The sequence below is a fragment of the Chelon labrosus genome, assembly GCF_963514085.1.
Source record: "Chelon labrosus genome assembly, chromosome: 6".
Taxonomy (NCBI): domain Eukaryota; kingdom Metazoa; phylum Chordata; class Actinopteri; order Mugiliformes; family Mugilidae; genus Chelon; species Chelon labrosus.
The window spans coordinates 12,820,359-12,840,523 of record NC_140342.1 but is presented as its reverse complement, the minus strand read 5'-3'; the positions used below and the strand labels follow the sequence as shown (position 1 = coordinate 12,840,523).

Sequence of the window (20,165 nt, the reverse complement as noted above, 5' to 3'; positions counted from 1 at the left end):
CGTTTGACCTGTTATTTTCCATTTCCAGTGTTACATTCACATTTTGAGAAGTTAGTCCCCCCAGCTTGTCCTCAGCCCAGTATTGGAAGCTAAAGTCCTCTAAAGCAAGACTTTGGCCATCTGAGCGGCTCTGTGTTATTTTAGTCTTCGAAAGTAATGGCAAGAGATCAATGTGATGAATGGTCTTTATGAGGGCAGAATATTGACTTCTTGATGGCAATGAGCTGAGGCTGTGGGAAGGGGAACATCAGCCTTAATATATTACCACCCCCTCTTCTCCTTGATTTCTCTCCATTCCTGTATTTTTCTTTTATCCATCACTCTGTCTCTTTTCCTTTTCTCTGCACTCTCCTCTCCAGCTCAGCTGGCTGTGACTGGTCATTAACACAAACATTAAGCGCTCCATGAATCCATAGCTCCTCCATCTCCCCGCCACTGCCCATAAAACAGAGTAGCCATAATGACACACAATGGTCGCACTTGACAATCAGGGAAAGGAAGGAACGAGTGTCTCCTATATAACTGGTAAAAGCAAAGCTATTAGAGTGGAGCCGGTGGGCGCGTTTGGTCGGTGTACAAATAAGTGTTGTGTAAAGAGGCTCTCAATATTTGTCAGGTGATTCATCAGCAAAAAAGTTTATGTTCCGTGAGATTGGAAGTTGATGCAGAAATGTGGGAAATAAAACCAACTAACAAAGGAGAAAGCTGACTTCATAGAGACACATAAAATACTCTGGACGGTGTCTGTGCGACAGCTTCTACCCAGTGCTCTGTATTCTTTCATCATTATCTAATCCCCGTCCTCCTCTGGTCTGTGGTTTCCTTCTTGACTGCCACAAAGAGACCATTATGTCCTATCACCTGAACTTAAGAGAGATCTACAGCAGGGGAAACATGTGCAAAAACACTCCTGTTTCTCCCCAACACCTTGTTCACCTTGCGCTAGTATCAACTATGCGCACCGCCAACACGCATCTGCGTTTAAATCCATAATGCATGGGCTAAATATGCACAGTGCGGGATTTGTGATCTTTTCTACACAAACTCCTAAGGAAGAAATGGATGCAAAGACCAAGGAATTCCATTATCGGCAAGGTGACAGGCGATGACGCCTTCCTTTCTTTCCTCTTTTCTCTTTTCTCTGGCAAGGTCAGAGAGATGTCACAGAGTAGTTCAGGAGATAGATTTGGTTTAAATGATGTAAAAAAAAGTCTGGGGAAAAGCAAAGAAATAGAAAGATGGCTCAGGCAGGAGTATCAGCGTGATGAGGGCATGTGCTGCTTACGCGGATACTGTCCCTGCTTCCTAAATGCACATTTGTTTCTATCGGGGACAAATGATAAAGACGCTGAACAGCAGAAAAAAAAAAGAATCAATGTTAATACCCAATAATTAAATGTTTTGAACTTACACAAGTAGAAATGTGGCATTTAGCCTTAAGCCTTCAGCAGGAAAACAACAGCTAGCAAATCAATACGTGGTCTGTAAACTATCAAATTATAAACAGCACCTTCTCTGAGCACGCACAAACACAGAGGCGTAAGCAGCATGTGAATACAAAGCGCTGAAAGGATAAGAGGAAGTTGTGTAAAGTTTGATGTCTGCAAAGTAATGGTGGCACCGAGTTTCTACTGAGGAGGAAATAAAAAATAAAAGAATATTGTAGTTCGTTATTATATGAGCCAATGAATTTCTGGACAGATTCTGGACGGGCGTTATCTTGGACGCCTCGGGCTCCTCTCCGGTGTGAAAGATGGTGGTCATTTGGCTAGACGAGAGGCGGTGAGGACCCCCTCCCCGACTGGAGCAGACGGGTGCAGAGGAGCCTAGAGGCTGGCAGTATTAATGAACAGGCAGTGCTGAAAGGGACAGGTTCCTGTAATGCTGATGAATGGTCATTACAGAGCAGAGACGAGAGAGGAGCGCAGGAGGGGAAGAGAGGATGGGGCGGGGTGGGGGTGGCGGAGCGAAGTGGGCACAGAGGGAGCAGCGGTGAAAAAAGGCTTTAATTTGCACCTCGGAATTTCTGTAAACTCGTTTATCATGTCACTGTTCCTCACACCACCGTCTTCTCATACTTCTCCAGATATTTCCATTCATTCCTTTAGCCAAATATTATTTTTTTTCATCCGTTTATATTTTGTGTATTCTCAAACACCAAATCTGATGACTCACGTTCATGCCGTATATAAATCTATATCTTGTCGCACACCATTTTATGGACTCACCTAAAAGGACTCGCGGATCTTTTTTCCTATCATTTGCCTGCTCGTTGGCGCCACGCGCACCGATATCCTCCCATCCCCATTACGTCTGATTGAAAAGCAGAGGCTTTAAAGGTCAGAAGGAGGAAGCAGGAGAAGCACCAGGAGATATGCGCACACAAGAAACATGAACTGTCTGGAGGCTCGCTCAGTCCACCATAGACCTCATTAACTTCTCTTCGCCTTCAGCTGTTTGGATCATTGCTGTTGGGGAATTTGGAAAAATAGATCTCTGAGCCAAGCTGTTGCTTCAAATGAGGGTATGAAAAAGGGTTTTGTTACAGAGAGCGGAAGTGATCTGACTGAGAAGAAAGTTTCTGAAATGTCAGATTATCCTCCTTATTTCAAAAAAATGTTCATTTGAAGTCCGTGGGGCTTTCAAGAAACAGACTTTTTCTGTCTCTGCTGCATGCTAAAGAATGGGACACGCATTAAAATAAAAATAAATGTACTTATTCAATTATTGCATTTTGAATATTATCGAATTTTCTGCCTCTACCCATTTGAGCTTTCCCATAAAAAGTTTTCACCTGAAAGCAAGCTCCCAGACAAGCTTCTTTTTACCCTGGTTCCTCATCTTGTCTCTCAGTGATTCCAGCCAAATAGTAATGGCACATTTTCATCACGATTTGGTGCGCCGAGTTAATTCCCCGGAGGGGCTGCTGATGCTCATCCAACACACTTTCTGGGTCACACCTGCAAGAAATAGCCTGCAGCGGATTTCGCTGCAGCCTGCACGCAAACGCCTTTCCATTAGACTGGCGCTTGGCTGCCACGTTGTCCCCGTCTGTCTAATTGTAATGCAGTCGAGCATAATCTTGAATTTGTTACACACCATATTTTATAATGCGCCGACTCAGTGCCCAGCAATGTTTGGCGTAGATGGCAAATAGCGTGGCATCCAAAGTAATTACTTGGTTTGTGCATATACAGTGGGAGTACACATACTACAGCTGTGAGCGTATTTAGAGAACAAGACGATAGAGTGGTGTTTTGCTGTTGCTGCACTTAAAGAATTGTAGAAAAAAAAAGAAGGACATTTGTGTATTCTCTGGGGATGAATAAGCCTCGCGGCTCAACAGTCTGTTGCCTTTTTTTTTGTAATCCAGGAAAAAGACTCGAATTTTAGTGCCTTGGGGAGGGTACGGATATGTGTACAAATTCTCTGGAGCTCAGCCAATATTAACATCCTCTATCAAAAAAATGAGGAAGCACCACAGCCTTATTACAGATGATTACTAATCAGCAGTGTGTGCTCCTCTCTCCTCTCTCTTTCTCTTTCTGCAGTGGGAAGAGGTGAGTGGCTACGATGAAAACCTCAACACCATCAGGACCTACCAGGTGTGCAACGTCTTCGAGCCCAGTCAAAACAACTGGCTCCTCACCACCTTCATCGACCGCCGCGGAGCGCAGCGCATCTATGTGGAGATTCGATTCACGGTGCGAGACTGCAGCTCCATCCCCAACGTTCCCGGTTCCTGCAAGGAGACGTTTAACCTCTACTACTATGAAACTGATGCTGTCATCGCCACCAAAGGCACGGCCTTCTGGATGGAGGCGCCTTACCTCAAGGTGGACACCATTGCCGCGGACGAAAGCTTCTCGCAGGTAGACTTTGGCGGACGCCTGATGAAGGTGAACACGGAGGTGCGAAGCTTCGGCCCGCTGTCCAAAAATGGCTTCTACCTGGCGTTTCAGGACTATGGGGCCTGCATGTCTCTGCTGTCAGTCAGGGTATTTTATAAGAAGTGTCCAAGTGTGGTCCAGAACTTTGCAATCTTTCCAGAGACTATGACAGGTGCCGAGAGCACCTCCCTGGTCATTGCCAGAGGGATCTGCATCCCCAACTCAGAGGAAGTAGATGTCCCCATAAAGCTCTACTGCAACGGAGATGGAGAGTGGATGGTTCCCATCGGCAGCTGCACGTGCAAGGCTGGGTTTGAGCCCGACAATGGCAACGTCTGCCGAGGTAAGAAATGAACAGGATGCATTTGTCATGAGCACGCCATAGCTGCTATGTGAATGAGCATCCTACTTACAAGGTCTGTGCTTTTCATTATTCATTGTCTTATAAAATGACTTCTCACAATAGAACAAATCAGTTCATCTTAGACAGCTGATATGAATTTGTTCTATTTTAGTCCAGGATATAACAAGACATCAGCGTACACTGGATGAAAGATTTTCTGCCTCGTTGGAAGGGCTCAATTGATTGTGTTTCATGTGTTTTGCTGATCACGATGTGCCGTACTTTCCCCTTGATCACACGTACCTCCAGAGTACTAAAAGGCACATTAGCATTGAGTCGCAATCTGTAGCGTATGACAGCCTTTTGTACAACCTGCTTTACAGATGGCGAGAGGTTTGATTGTGCCTCAGTATGGTGCGTGAAAGACTAAGTTCTAAGGAACGGATAATAACTCATGCCTAAAGGGAAGGTTGATCCAGGTTTTTGGTTCAAGCTGTCACTTTCTCTCTCTCTCTCTCTCTCTCTCTCTCTCTCTCTCTCTCTCTCTCTCTCTCTCTCTCTCTCTCTCTCTGTCTGTCCTCCAATGCACCTTTACCCTCGGCACCTTGTTATTCCGACACACTCACTCACACACACACATAAAACGGCAAATTTGCTCAAGGTGTCTGATGATAATGCGAGTGGCTCCGGGCTCCCGGTATGGCGCAGTATTGGTCGGCCTGCCTCGGGAGGTTAGTCGGGAGAGTGTGTGGCGCCCAGATAAGATTGATTGACGCACATCTGCCCTGATCAATAAACAGATATAATAGTGCCACATATCTACAAAGCACACCGTGTGTGTGACTGTGACTACTGTATCCTTCTCGCTTTGCTCCTTGTCCTGCTCAGAACACACCCACACACTCGCATACACACCGAAGCAAGCACACACAGTCCTTGGCTGAGACCGAATGACTTTCAAATGGTTGCCTTTAGTTAGGTAAGTCTTAATTTTACATTTACTTTTTTTTTTAACATATTAAGATCATAATTTTGTTAAGATATAGAATGGGTTATGCTATTGAAAAGTGACAGGCATTTAGTAGTACTAGAAGGATAGAAGCATCCTGCTCCTTTAAATGCAACAACTAATTGTTTTATTAATTTACTATCATAAACACTTTTAAATAGACTACACTGTATGTTGTGGCTGTATCTTTGCATGGCTATTGTTATAGGCATCTGGAAGATTTTCATTCAAACAAATGTCAGTAAAGTCACCTATGACGTAACACAATGATGACCGAGCTTATGGTCGACTGATGGAATTGTCATTCTGAGTGTGTGTGGCAGCATGCAAGGAAAAAAGCTGTATGAAGTTACTCCTGATGCAGTCAGACGGCCGATCTGTCGATGTAAACCAAACATTTCCTGATACGACAGCCACACATTAGTAAGTGAGTGAGTTCTATCTGTGAGCGGAGGTTTACTCCTGTTGCTCATTAAAAATGCAAAGTTTTGCAAAGTAATCAAACAAGAAAGAGCAGCCCCAATGAGCCGTTAGGTGAAGAGCTGCCGGCGACAGACTGCTCCCAGTTTTATCCATTTTATCAGAGAGGTTTCAGCTTCTCTTACTGCTCCCTGACCTTCACGGGCTCATGTTGCGTGGGGCATCTGATCAGGTCAAATTCTCTAGCACAGTGATGAAAAAATGACAATTATTTCATGTCTCTGTTAATGAAAAAGATGATTCTTTGCTGTTATCACTAGTAACTACGGGTGCTGCTGTATCAACCAGGACTTAATTGTTTGAAATGCCACATTAAGCCACGTTAAAAACACAAATTCAGAGCAAGCGTTTCACTGCAAGCGAGTCAAATAACCTCACTAGTTTTCTAATACAAATAAAACTGCAGGCTTTAAAGGATTTACATTTTTCATGTTTGTTTGTGTGTGTGTGTGTTGTCCTGGAAACTTAAGTTTTTTCCTGTCCATCTTTTCTACACCGTCTACAGGATTTCCTCTTCTCCTCTACTATATACCTCAACTATGTACAATATGTAATTCTAGCTCACTAATTGGCGCCTAAGGTATTCCTGAGTGCTGGTAGGAGGATTATTATGACTTGTGTTAGTGGGGGGCATTGGCATTGCTGTAACCACCGCAAACATGCGTAGGCATGTACGCGCACACAGTCCCCAAGTAGGCACTGCACCACAAAGACTATCTGAACAAAGGAGGAGACGTATATTATATTGCCACTAATTCCCACAATCCCCCTGACTTCCTTCTAAAAGTACTTACAGCACGTCAGCTTCCTGCTGAGTTAAGTTGGACATATCTAGGAGGTATGAAAACATCCTGTAGAGAGAGAGAATAGTTATTGTGTAGCTATACTGTTGTTGACAGTAGGATTAATTTGTAAAAAAATTTGTGTAGACCTATTGAAATCCTCAGAACAAGCACTATAGCTCGCAATAGGGCAAGCGTGCATGCACAGAAGAGAAAAAAAGGCAGGATAGAAGCAGAGGAAGTGATGATCTAGCCATTTCTGTGTCTCATAACTACCTTGCTCTCCGGAGACTCGTACAGAATCGGTTCCCCTCTCATCTCCACTGAGAGTCCCCTCCAATAACAGCAATCTCAACCTTTTATTTTCCGCGCAGTCTCTTTTCATGGACTTGTAATCCATTATTTAAACAGGGAAATCTAACCTTAAAGTGCCCGTGGAAGCCGAGCACTAAGGGCAGCTGATCAATTGGGGGTTGGTGCAATAACGCAGCCTTAGCATTGGGTCTGAAGTAATTGCCCATTGGAGATGAAATAACAGAAACAAAGAGAATATGAGAGTGTAGTTTTGTTGCTGAAATAATTCCCACAACATGAAGTAAAGATATTGCCGCTGTGGTGTTTAATAGCACAGTGAGAAATCAAAAATATAAAGAAATGGCACCTTTTTTTTGAGCTATGCTGACAAATATCCATATAATTATAAACAATACATACTGTATATAACAGACTTCTGATTTCTATTTTTAGGGGGGGCAATTGTGTTAAAAATTGTGTGAGCGTAGCCAAGCTTAGCTCTCAAGCCCAGCTACAATCAATTGATAGTTAATGCATAAGCCTGCCCACATAAGCTCATTGCTCAGCTGACAGCTCAGCTGAGGCACCCACTGGCAAATCTCATTCATGGCGCCTTATTTAAGCTGCTTTAGCCTGCCTACCTTTGCTCTTTCCTCCGCAAGCTGCTTTGCAAACCCACCTCCACCCCAGCTCCGCCCTCCGCGCTGTTTCGGCCTCAGTCAGTGTCATTTGTCTGCCAATGCAAATAAGTTTCTTTAGCTCGAAAGTTTTCCTGACTAAACCGCGTTCATGGTTGCATGGTTCGTCTAGTGAAAGGTAATGTTCTATAAAGATAAACGTTAATTACAAATTAATTGTTTTCCCTCATCTTTAATTTGTAAGTCACAGGTTGAGACAGCAAAAGTCACCTGCCTTCACGTGTTTGTGTGTTCACATGTGTGTGGTGTGGGTGCATGTAGTACCTGCTTGCACTCTCTCTCTAATCTATACGTTTTAATTAGTGGCAGGTAGCGTGGTGTTTGTGTGTGTGTGTGTGTGTGTGGCCTTCTGTCAGCTGGGCAGAGAGAGACCATGTAGAGTTGTCGCGCTCTGTAACGATGAAGCCAGCATGCCATCCTCATTACCAGCTCCCCAGCTCCCACACAAGCCATTTGGGTATCCCCCTTTCTCTCTCCCTCCCTCCCTCTCCCTCTCTCTCTCTTACTCCCTCCCTCCCTCTCTCCCCCTTGGCTATGTAAGCAATCTGCTAAATATTTTATCACCTCCCTGTTAAATCGAGCAGAGACACTCCAAATAGCACCCCACTACCTCCACCAAATGCAAAGCTTGTCTTGGGTGTGTGTGGGTGTGCGTGTGTGTCTGTGTCCTGCACAACCCAAGTATCTAAGACAGACTTATTTGATGGTTTTATTGAGCCTTTCGCATAATTTTCACCGCAATCTCCAGCTGAGTGACCGATAAAATCACCTTGCCTTACATCGAGTGTTTTGTTTTCAACCTAATATAATCATTGATCAATTTAATGTTCCTTGTATTCTCATATATGAAGTGATTAAACTCCCCAGTAAGCTAATTACTCTGATGTTTAAACTCTTAAAAGTGAATGATGCGACATAAAGTGCTTCTTACTAAACAGGACTAAATGATACACTGAGAAAAGCAATTCAAAACTTTGGACTGCCTATTCTTCATTTCACTGTTAGCACTTTTTCCTGGTGGGAAGAAAATTTTCTTGGAGCTGATGAATGCCTGCCTGGAGTCTATAAAGCTGACAGTCTTTTATGAGGCCCTCTACTGTATTTTGTCTTACTGGTTGACGATGCTCAACGCTTAATCCTTCTCTCTGTTTTGTACCTCAGTAGGCCATTCCTATGTAAGACACGTAGCTGTTCAGACCCTCAGACCCTGAGAAGAATAGAGGATAGTAAATGCTCTTCTAGTTCAGCTACTGGTTGTTTTTAAGTGAATGTGAATTGGATATGAAAAAAAAATCAAATTAGTTATTTATGAACTTTCATTTCTTTTCGTCTGAACATCCATCCATTAATTTGTCCATTCATCCATCCAGCCATCCATCCATTAATTCCTTTCCATCTGACCATCTGTCCATTCATCCATCCATCTATCCATCCATCCAATCCTTCATCTGATCATTCATCCACACATCCCTCCAGCCATTCAGCCATTCAGCCATCCATCTATAACTTTATCCATCCATCCATCCATCTAATCCTTTATCCGGTCATCAATCCATTCATTCATCCATTCATTTGTCCTTCTGTCTGACATCCATCCATCCAGCCATTCAGCCATCCATCTATAAATTTATCAATCCATCCATCCATCCATCCATCCAATCATTGATCAAATCATCCATCCATCCATCCATCCATCCATCCATCCAGTCCTTTATGCGGTCATCAATCCATTCATCCATCCATTCGTTTGTCCAATCCTTCATCCATTCATAAACGTGCTCTTCCTCTGACCATTCATCCAGCCATCTATCTGTTCACCTAGTCATGCAACCATCCATGCAGCCTTTTATCCAAACATCAAGCCATCCGTCCATTAATTTGTTCTTCCATCTGACCATTCATCCACCCATCCATCCACACTCAACCATCCATCTGTTAATTCATCAATCCATCATCCATCATCTATCCATCCATTCACCCATCTCTAATCCAGTGTAATACCCATAATTATGTGTTTACTCACTTGTGTATTAACCCGAATCCTCACCCAAGCAGTCCTATAGGCCCACGTGGCAATATGAAACTTCTCATCCATTCTCTCACCGTTCGGCTCCAGCGGGCTTTTGACGCGCTGGCATATTAATATTACAAATATTCAAATAACTTTATTTAACATTCTGCAGGCTGACAGTGGCAGCGGGAGATTCACAGCCCATTGAGCAAGTACGCTTCCCTGGGCTAAGTGCCGATTCATCATGGCTGCCTTACTCCTGTCTAATGGCTGCCATCATGGGGCGCGAGCACACACATACACACTCAGAAAAACATATTATTTCATCCATGTGTGCATTTTTGAAACTTTAAATGTAGTGATCCAGACACGTTTATCACATTATTAACCCTAGCCTGAAAGCTTATATATCCCAATATACAGTATACCCATATGGAGTTCATTGACATCAACTAGCTGGCTTCTTTCTCTGTATAAGAGAAAAGAGACATAAGATAATAACTCTAATAAATCTCTTAGTAGTTTAAACACACGGATGCACCAAATCTCTCCAGACATATTCATTTATTCAAAGCTTTAAAGTTTGGCTTGGGTGCCTATGTAATCTAAACTTTTTTTTATAGTTTTCTGCTTCAGTTAGGCTTTCATTACTTCTTTATAATGTCTTATCTGATTGTAAAAGATTGGACAGACAGGACCCTCAAAGGCCCGGTAACCTATTAGAGCCAATTCCAGTCCATTTGGCCTTGTCTACTTCTGTTCCACAGAGTTTACTTCATTTGCAGAGAGGCATCCATGCATCCATGTGTACTCACCAACGCACAACAACACACACACACACATCACCATCCACTAAGTCACCTTGAAGCCCAATTAAGTAGGCATCTGACTCTTCCTGTTCCTATTAGTCTCACGGCGGTGAGAATCAGCGCGATGAGGACAAAATGGAGCAGTGGGAGGAAGACAGAGAAAAGATATAAGAAAGAGGAGAGAGTGAAAGACTTCTGGTTTCCTAGGCTCTCAATGGGCTGAATAGGGGGATGGCAGAGAGCAGTGGTGAAAGAGCGTGACCCAAACAAAGACTCTTTGAATCTGAGGCCCAAACAGAGTGTTTATAATGACCCCAAACACAGATGCGCTGCTCTCACTACAACGACAGAGTCAGTCTCTAATGATGCAAGGGGAATCCGGACATTTTGTTCACACATAATGGAATACCCACCACAAACAGAGCTGTTCTTACGGCCCTTGGAGGGACACATACTCTTGCTCCTATTATTTTTCACCCTCTCTCTGTATTTTTCTTTCAGTTCCCTAACCTCCAGGACCTTTCAGACCATGTGTTTGGTCACTGGACATTTTCTGAGCCTTTTAAAGTCATCTTGGTCTGAAGTATTTCCACAGCTCCACTTTGACCTGACATTTCTTCCAATCTGCCTCATAAACTTCAGTCTACTTCAGACTCAGTCCTCATTTCTCTCCTCTTCTCGCCTCTCCTCTCCTCTCCTCTCCTCTCCTCTCCTCCTCTCTTGTTCTCACTCAATCAGTGGTGGACACTGGGACACTGGTTGTCGAGGCCAGGGACACAGGAAGACAAAGGACCGCTAACATTCACCAGATGGTTGGGGCTCTGCTTAATTTGCCTATGTCACCCTCTCTGGCGAAACACAAAAGCCCCGCGCTACGAGGGGCTCCACTTCACCCTCTCACCCCAGCCGTGACCCCAATCAATCAAATTTCTCTCTTTATGCTCTTAAATTATGATTGCGCATCACAAAACACAACAAGGGCATCGTCGGTAATGTTGTGGAAGCGTCACCGTTTCTACCTCTGCGCCGTATCCCTTAGACACCCAAAGTTAAATGTCAAGAGAAACGTCAGTTTGGGCAGCGCGCAGAAAATTGTCTTCAGCCTCCTTTCGCTTTTCTTTGCTTTTCCCTGCAACTCCCCCATCTTTTCTTCACTCCCCGTCCCCCTCTTGAGTACGCTCCAGCAGGCAGTAATGAGGCGACATGGTGAGCCTCTCCACAAAGTGCTCCCTGGTTTAGAAAGTACAAACATTCCCCGTTTTCCATCCCCCCTCATTTGTTGGTTCTCCTTCGTCCCTCATGAGTGTCCATCAATATTCACTGCCCCGCTAATAAAACCGCCAGTTCTGTTTGGCTTGATGGCTTGATGGCAGGGGGACACATTTCGTTACTGGGAAACTGTCTCATCCCTTCTCGGAGGTTATCAGCTGCACTGTGATAGATGTGGATTAGTCAAGGTTATGTTGAGGAACTTGTAGACTGATGATCTAATTAGAATCGAACTGTAATTATGGTAGGGCCAATAGACCTCTCCTCATTCTACCTGCAGTGACAACTAAACAACAAAGCAACCATGAAGAATGCGGATCCGGGAGGAACGAGGTTGAAGCATATTAAAGAAGCTCAGCCGACACGTGAAGGAAACATATTTTCTAATGTGTGTAATTTTTTTGTAAAGACTCCTTTTAGAGTTGAAGACACTGTTGACAAGAAGGTCTCTTATTGGTATTGTAATGTTGTTGTGATTAATGGAGGCACTCATTTTGGAAAGAGGTGCTGCTGTCGAGTTTTTTTTTAAACATAATTTCAATGGTGTAATTTTAGGGACTGTCTATCTAGTGGTTAAAAGACAGAGCTTGTTTTGTGTAATTTGGTAAAGGGATCTTTTTGTGTTAGGAGTGGAAAAAAAAAAAAAAAAAAGCTCTCCGACTCCCTGAAAACAGCCCTGACATTATATTGCCTGGCTTTTGCAGTAAGTAAATTCTGTAACCCAAAACGACATGTCGTCCCTGCTCTGTGTGTATTCCATTAGTTTGCATCAGTGCTTGGAATCAATGCAAAGCTCCAAATCTCTAGACTTTGGGCCAAAGCTTGCAAGATGTTTGCTCTCTATTGTGGGAAGCCTGCGCGCAAACGCACAAATCCACTCACACCGACGCATACGCGTATCCGCACTCCCCCGCATACGATTTCCGTCACCTCAAGCCGAACTTTGCGTGTCCAATCTCATAACCTAATCATGTTTGCCGTAATTCCGGCACACTTGAAGCAAGCGGCATTAGAGTTGCACTGTAAACGCTCCCGAAGTATCCCTGATTAAACATACGTGAAAAATTATATCTGTGTAATTTATGTTGCGACACCACGCATTATCCTAAACCAATTCAGCTCCTTATAACTGGATAGGTCATATCAAACACAACCTCAAAACCTTCACAATATGCAATTATCCGGCAATTAGACAACTCCCATAATCTGCATTGCACTATGTCATTGTGTGTGTGTGTAATTACATGTTTTCGTTGACAGTTAACACAGCCTGTACTTTCCGGGGTCGAGGCATGTGGTTGTGCAGAAACCAGAGGAAACGTCTCTTTTCAGACTGACAGAAAGAGCCAATGAAGCTCAATCTGGCAGACACGTCTCAGTGACAAATTATTGATCTTGGCTTTGCTGTCTCACCTCATGCCAAAGAGCTCCTGCTATGACGGGGATGAGAGAGGATGGGGGTTGAGAACGCGGAGAAAGACTGCGACTTGGTAATCCTCTTTTAGAGCACATTCTGCTTTGTCCGTCATTTGTTTACTGGTTCCCACACCGGCTGAGGGGGCTGCGGCTTGTCCCCCAGACCAGAATTAGCATGGCCACGATTGTCGATGGATATGTGACGGTGTTATTTCTGTGTGTGCAGTTTAGATGAGGCAAGAGCTTAGCGTATCCTCAAGGGTGGATGTGAACCAACTTTAATAAAATCTTCAAGGTGAGTTTGGTTTTATAGAGTTTAATAAAGCCTCACAACCCCTCAGACAGCCTCTTTTTAACTGTAGTCTCTAATGAAAGCCCATCACACAACCATCATGCTTCAACCGGGCGCTGAGTGGGAACTGATTCAGTGTCAACAGGTTGAGTGCTGCCTACACGCCGCAGTGAATGGGTACAGGATCTCTTGTTGGGCTGTTGGATTGATTGCATTTGCCGCGCACAAAAACCTCACTAACGCATGATACGATAGCGCTAGACCAAAACACGGAAAAGACGAGGCGCGGTAATCACAGTAAATGTCAACTCGTGACGCCATCATTTTGTATATCTCTTTCAATCTGCATTTTGAGCAATCCTGACATTTCGGTCCTCGCTAATTCAATCAGCGGAAGAAAACAGATTCAGTTCAATCAGAATTTGTCTTCAAACAGGCCATCGTTGCTCTTTGCAGTAGCTTGAATCAGTGCGGGGAAGAAAAAGAATTCAAACAGTTCATAGGTAACGCATTTTAAATCAACAAGGTTTGAAGATGATAGACGTTATTCTTGGTGGGAGTCTCTTTCTTCATGTGGATATGGACTAGTATCATGGATAACTGGAATTAGGCTCCCTTGTGACTCTCACCAATAGAAGTCCAATTAATTCATGGAGATTATTCTACCACTCTGATGTTTACTGATGCACTGTCTTCTGTATTCACTCATGCCTCCCGAATTCTTTAAAAGCAATTGTGCAAAGTCCAGCTATGTAATCCACCCTGGGTTCCCACCTTTGTTCTGCTGATAGACTCCAGTTCACTATGTCTTGCACGTTTAACTTCAACTAGAAGTTTTAGTCACCAAGTAAATGTAAGGCTCAGTTGAAGTTTGTGAATAACACCAAGAAATATTGTAATTCTAAGTGCCTTTATACTTGTATAGCTTACCCTTTAACACTCTTCCGTGATGCCTGTGTACACTGCTAACAACAAATATAAAAGCGTCTCCGAAAGAGCAGCGATGTTATCGCAGCACCGGGCCGGCGTTGCTGTAGTGCCGGTCCGGGCTGCACAGTGGTATGCTTCTCAGAGAGAATGATATCTGATTAGTCCAGCTATAGATGACAAACAAATGGATTTGCTGTGTCTAGAATGTTCTCCTGGGTAGCTGGATGGGATGAGATACAAAGACACTGCTTTTGTGTCGAAGCCAGTCCGGAGCATAATAAGACCCTTTGGGGAATGAACCAAACAGATAGTGGTAGGGACACAAAGCACACATGCTCCTACGCTCAGTCAGTTTCACAATCTCTCTCTCTCGCCCTCTTTCTCTCGCCCTCGCTCTCTTTTCACCTTACCTATCTTTGTCTCTTGCCTCCCCATAAACTGACCTTTATGCTGCTGGCTACCGTGGTCGGCCTATCATTATGTGTTTTGGCTCTGTGCGTCTGTTGGGTTTCTTGCCTCTCAACAAGTTTAATGTGTCAGCCAAGTGTCATGTCAGATTCCCACAAACAGGACACACAGCAGCCTTTTTATAACTATATTACTGTGTGTGCAAGTGCATGTGAGTGTGTGCATAAGCATGCCTGTGTGTGCTTCACGGCATGAATGGGCCAGTAAATCCTCTTCCCCTCCCGCCCTTGTTTTCTTTCTCTATCTCATCTTTTCTGCCTCTTTAATTCCACCGCTGTCCTGCGTCTCTCGTGTTCTGCTCGGCGAGCAGTCATAGTGAGAGTGGGACACAATAGAGGTATTAACCGAATGCACACTGAGCTTGCCTAACTTGCGCAGTCAATGTGAGGCTTTTACTCCTCTAATGCCGTGTGAATAGGGCTGCTGCACCCCAAGAAACGCCTTCGTGAGCACTCAGACTGAGGGGCCTTTTTCCCGGCTCTTGCGACCCGGGTCCAGATTTCCTATGCACACAGCTCTTCATTTCCATAAGCGCTTAATCTGGATTGGATGCCTCTCCATTGTGGAAATGATTTGAGAGGGGGACATCAGCCAGAGAAAAGGTCCTCAGCCGTGGCTGGAGGCCTTCCTTAGCCCCCCGTTCCTCTTTTCCTATTATTCCATATGGAGCCTTTAACAGCGGCGGCTAATTGCACAGAGGGGAAGAGTGATGGGATGTTGAGAGGGTGTCCTGCTTAGCACTTCCCCCAGTGGAACACGAATGCGACGAAGACGAATGCAAACTGGAGAGGCAGACACTGGAGAAGGGAGGGAAAAAAAAAAAGATTTATCCACCCCTCGTAGTTTATCGTTTGATCCAGGTCAGAAGAGATCCTGTGATGCCGGCTGATAGTAAAGTTTGGTTTGATTCCTCTCGGTTGCGGCGCGTAAGACTTCGGAGCTGGAATGTGTAACAAACTGAAGCTTTGAAGTGCCATGCTGTTGCCCTGGGCTTCTTAGCTCCAGGGTCAAATGAGATTATACCCTTGATCTGTTTTAGTGCCCTCTGATCTGAAGGATTGCAACATAAAGGTGCCTGTGTGTGTGTGTGTGTGTGTGTGTGTGTGTGTGCGTGTGTATATGAGAGAGAGAGAGACAGAGAGTGTTTGTGTGTTATGAGGTCTGCATGCGTACAGTGATTCAGACATACAGCTTATAGATTGGTTTTCTAATTCAAAAGTACTGTAAGCCGTTATGATTTCCCTCTGTGTGCTCATGTATGTGTGAAACGCCCACATCTCGGTGTGCTTACGTGGTCAAACCATTCCTGTGTTCTTCCTCGAAATGGGTTGTTAACTAATTAGTGATGTTGTTGGCCTGATCTCAAGTGCTTTGTTGTTGCATCTCCGAGGCTGCAAAGCTTACTCTCTCTCTCTCTCTCTCTCTCTCTCTCCGCCTCTCCTTCTCCCCGACTCCGTCTCTCTACCTCCGTTCCTCTCTCCCTGCTCACTGCCCCGGAACACCTTAATCCAGTGTGAAAGCAATTGGCTCTCTCAGATCTAATCAATAGAGGGCCAGGGCAGTGAGCCAGGGGGAACATCTCTGGCCCCTGCTCAGCTACAATCAATTTAGACCCATCGATTCAGTGATTGAAATACAAAGAGCAGACGCGCTGGACCGTACAGGTGCTTTAGTGTTGGGGTGTGCCAACATGTTATATATCTCCTCGCGTGAGCATTTGGCTGAATTTATGTGTTTTTTTGTTTGTGTGTGTGTGTGTGTACGGGCGTCTGTACTGTGTGGACAGTTTTTGCGTGTGTGTGTGTATGGATAGTATGATTTATTTCCGAGCCATCTGTAGTAAAGTGGAAATGGCATTTAATCTAGCACCACTGAGACGGACCCAAGGAAAAAAAAAAATCACTGCTAATCCAATATGTCCTGCCCAGGGAAGGTGTGTTTTAAAGATGTGTGTGCCCAAGGTTTCCCGGCAACTTTGTACACACCGTGCGTGTCAGTGCTACAATGCATATTTTCTGGATTTACATCTGTGAGAATATGCATGCAGAGTTTAGACTGCATGCAAAATGTAGTGTGTGCGTACAGTGTGACAAGAGGAATTGGACCATACCCATTGACAGGGAAATGTCTATGGCTTTTGCATGTGTACGTGTGCAGTCATTCATAGATGATGTCAGTGCATGTTATCTTTTTGTTTGACCCTGTTCATGCAGTTTTGCATAAATATGTGCATTAATTTATGCAATGTGTCAAGATGTTTTTGAGTTTCATTTCTCCAGTCGTGATGAATGTGAACATGTAAGATAAGCAGCTCAGTCAACCTCTGGAATTTCACATCCGCTCTGCCGCTGCTATGCCGCGCGCAATTAAAATACACTTCTGATCGTCCCAAATGTAGTCGTGCCATGTTCAAAAACTCCAGCCTGGAATTGTTTTCTCAAGCGCACTGTGTGTCTAACATAAATATGCAGGTTTAAACGCTCTCTCTCTGTCTTTGAAGCGCACACAAACACGCACACACACTTTGCGCTACTGTTAGAGCTAAACCCTCACGCTAATGGCACTCTGCCATTTATACAGATAATCCCGTTGGCCGTGTTGTGTTTTCCCCTTAATTCTCCGCCGCACAAGGTGTTGATGTCTTTCTCAAAGTCCGCGATGTCACATGACCAAATGAGGATTTGCCCCTCACACGTTTAGGCAGGAGACACACACGCACACTGTATGCACAATTAAACATTAAGTCCGTGTACCCTTTTTTTTCTTCTTCTTCTTCTCCCCGGTTGTTTTTTCTGAGGCTGTTCATTGTGCAAGAACAGTCTTGCAAAGCTCCTTCACTGATGAAGTGAGTGACATTTTGGAATTTGCCTTTGTTCGTTTCCTCCCCAAGACATCTTAAGTAGCAAATCAATGTATGTCATGCAGACATGAAAACCAAAACCAAAGTATATATGCATAGATTAATATCCAGAATACATCAATTTAAACATACAGATATGGACTGAAAAAGACTTGCCTGCAAGATTGCTGCCTCCCCCACCCCCTGGGGATTGCATCAGTTGTGTTTAGAATCAAGTTCCGTTGTTTTAAGACTGGCCGATTTGGTCATATTTCCTTGATTTTAGTCCTCCTGCTATTATATATGAACACTATGGAGTTAGATTGTCTGTTTTCATTGCATTTATTGTCGTCATCTCTAACCTTTTCCATGCTGTCGGCCTACAAAGGTAAAGCAGACGAGCCGAGTTGTGAACAACCTGGATCAAACGTTTTTGCCTGCACACTCATCATCATTATTAATTTACAAACGGATCCACATAATTGTGTTGTACAAACAGAGCTGTCCATGGTTCTGAAGCAGCTGCGTCACTGCCAGCCTAATATCTGCTTAGCCCATATACTGTATGTGATACATAGCCTGACAGTGCATTTCTTATGTTGAGGGGGTATGTCAATAAACAAACAAATAAAAATAAAATCTATATTTGTGTATTCATGAAGGCCATGATCCTTCATGCAGGCCAAACAGTGGTATACATAAGCACATACAGTAAATGCTCAATTTGCCTATGCACCTGATGTTTTGGGACGTGGATAATCTGCCATTTTTTAAATATATATTTAATATTTTTATATTTTTGTTGTATTTATAAATGCAAATGCTCTTTGACAAACATAAAAGCATCATTGATTTGGTCAAACACCTGTAAAATCTACAGGACTGTACAACTTCCAGCTGCTCTGACGGATATTTTCGTTGGATGCTCAAGTCCTATATCTTGAGCATCCATCAACACCACCGTCCCGGACTGTCCATCATTCACTCTTCACCTTAATGAATGACTTCCTGTCTCCTTCAGTTCAACAGTGCATTCATGCAGCAGGAGGAGGTCCCATAAGCGCACACATTTCACACACAGCAAAACGCACATGTGCGCCAGTTTCACAGCTCTGGGCGTATTGACCAGGGCTGTCTGATAAAGGTCAGCACTGTCCAGATCTGGACAGGTGGGAAGGGCGCTTGTGCTCCGCCATTACACACGCCGTATCTGTGTGGTTGTGCGTGTCTGTTTGTCTGGAAAGGGGATGCGGCTCGCTGATAAGGCTGTGGAGAAGTCAGGTAGATGTAAATATGCCATGAATATAGATGCGCTGAGGTCCCGGGCACCTTTGGAGAATTGCGCAGGTGCATTGCGTGCCAGGAAATGGGGTCAACCTGTGTTCACTCACGCTATTCGAAGGAATATGCGATGAACACATCTGTTTGTTTTGGTGCAGTATAAGCACTTCCATGCCTGTCATTCATCCTTTGAGTTTTTGTGGTCATGCCTGGGCCTGATGTCAACAGCATTGCTGTATCTACAAATGAAAGCACGCCCATTCTAAACGATGAATGGACCTGTCCACGTCGAGCAGGACAGGTTGCTTTAGTCTATTTAGTCTTATCCATTTTTTTTTTTTTCCATTCCCAGTTGTATATTTCCACTGTTAGAGTGAATAGCCCGGCATCATCATGAGAAATGTGGGACTCTGCCACCAGCAAATTTGAGTGACAAGATGTACTCCTGAGTGCTTTTTCACTTTGTTTTGCTCTCACTTCCCCATTTCACTTTGTCTCCCTTTCTCACACTCTGCTTCCCTCGTTCCGGTCACTTTTACTCTCCCACGCTTCACACATAATTTGTGCTTTTTCTTTTGATGCCGAACATTTTATCATTACTTCCCATTAGGCATAAAAGCAACAAGGGGCGATGAACAGCGGATATGCAACAGCTGGAGGGAGGTCTTGCTCTTGCACGTTTTACTGTAATGTAGCTGTTTTTGTGCTTGTCGATGTCGTCACCATCCCACGGCGCAGCGCTCCTGATAACCTGGCCGTGGCCGTTGCTCGCCCTATAATCACCCTTTCCAACTTTCTATCTTTTAATGTTAGTGATGCAGTCCAAGGTTAGGTTTTGTAAAAACAGACCTAAGCTAATGAAACCTAAAACTGAGACTTTCGGAAAAGCTGCTGATGCTGTTTTAGCTTTAGAAAGCCTACATTTTATTCCGGATGAGCAGAAACTGAGGACTCAGTACACTCGCATTTGCCTCCTGCCCAGGTCTTATCAGTCACTATGTGTTTTTTCACCCTATTTTCTAGAAGAAAACATCAGCCTTGGCTAGCAGTGGTCGTCAGTGGCAAATCTGCACGGATAAAAAATTACATGCATCGCTGGCCTTGTTTCTATAGTAGCTACAGTTATGCTGTTACATTGGGGTATGGTGATGTACACCGATCAAGCATAACATTATGACCCCTTTCTTAATATTGTGTAGGTCTCACTTGTGCCTCCAAAACAGCTGTGACTCCTCAGAGAATGGACATGGGCCTTCAGAGGGCCCTCAGGCTTGTTCCAGAGCATCCCACTGATATTCGATCAGTTTGGGATATAGTGGATTTGGAGGCCAGGTCAACACTTTGTGCTGTTTTT

General features: G+C 44.1%; 1 protein-coding gene across 1 annotated transcript in view; it reads left to right on the top strand.

Moving 5' to 3' along the window:
- The window catches only part of ephb1 (EPH receptor B1), a 151,183-nt gene that overhangs the window by 59,738 nt on the left and 71,280 nt on the right, over positions 1-20,165 (top strand). The window contains exon 3 of the mRNA XM_084546494.1: positions 3,552-4,233. Coding sequence (XP_084402620.1) covers positions 3,552-4,233 — 682 coding nt within the window. The remainder of the gene's footprint in view (positions 1-3,551; positions 4,234-20,165) is intronic.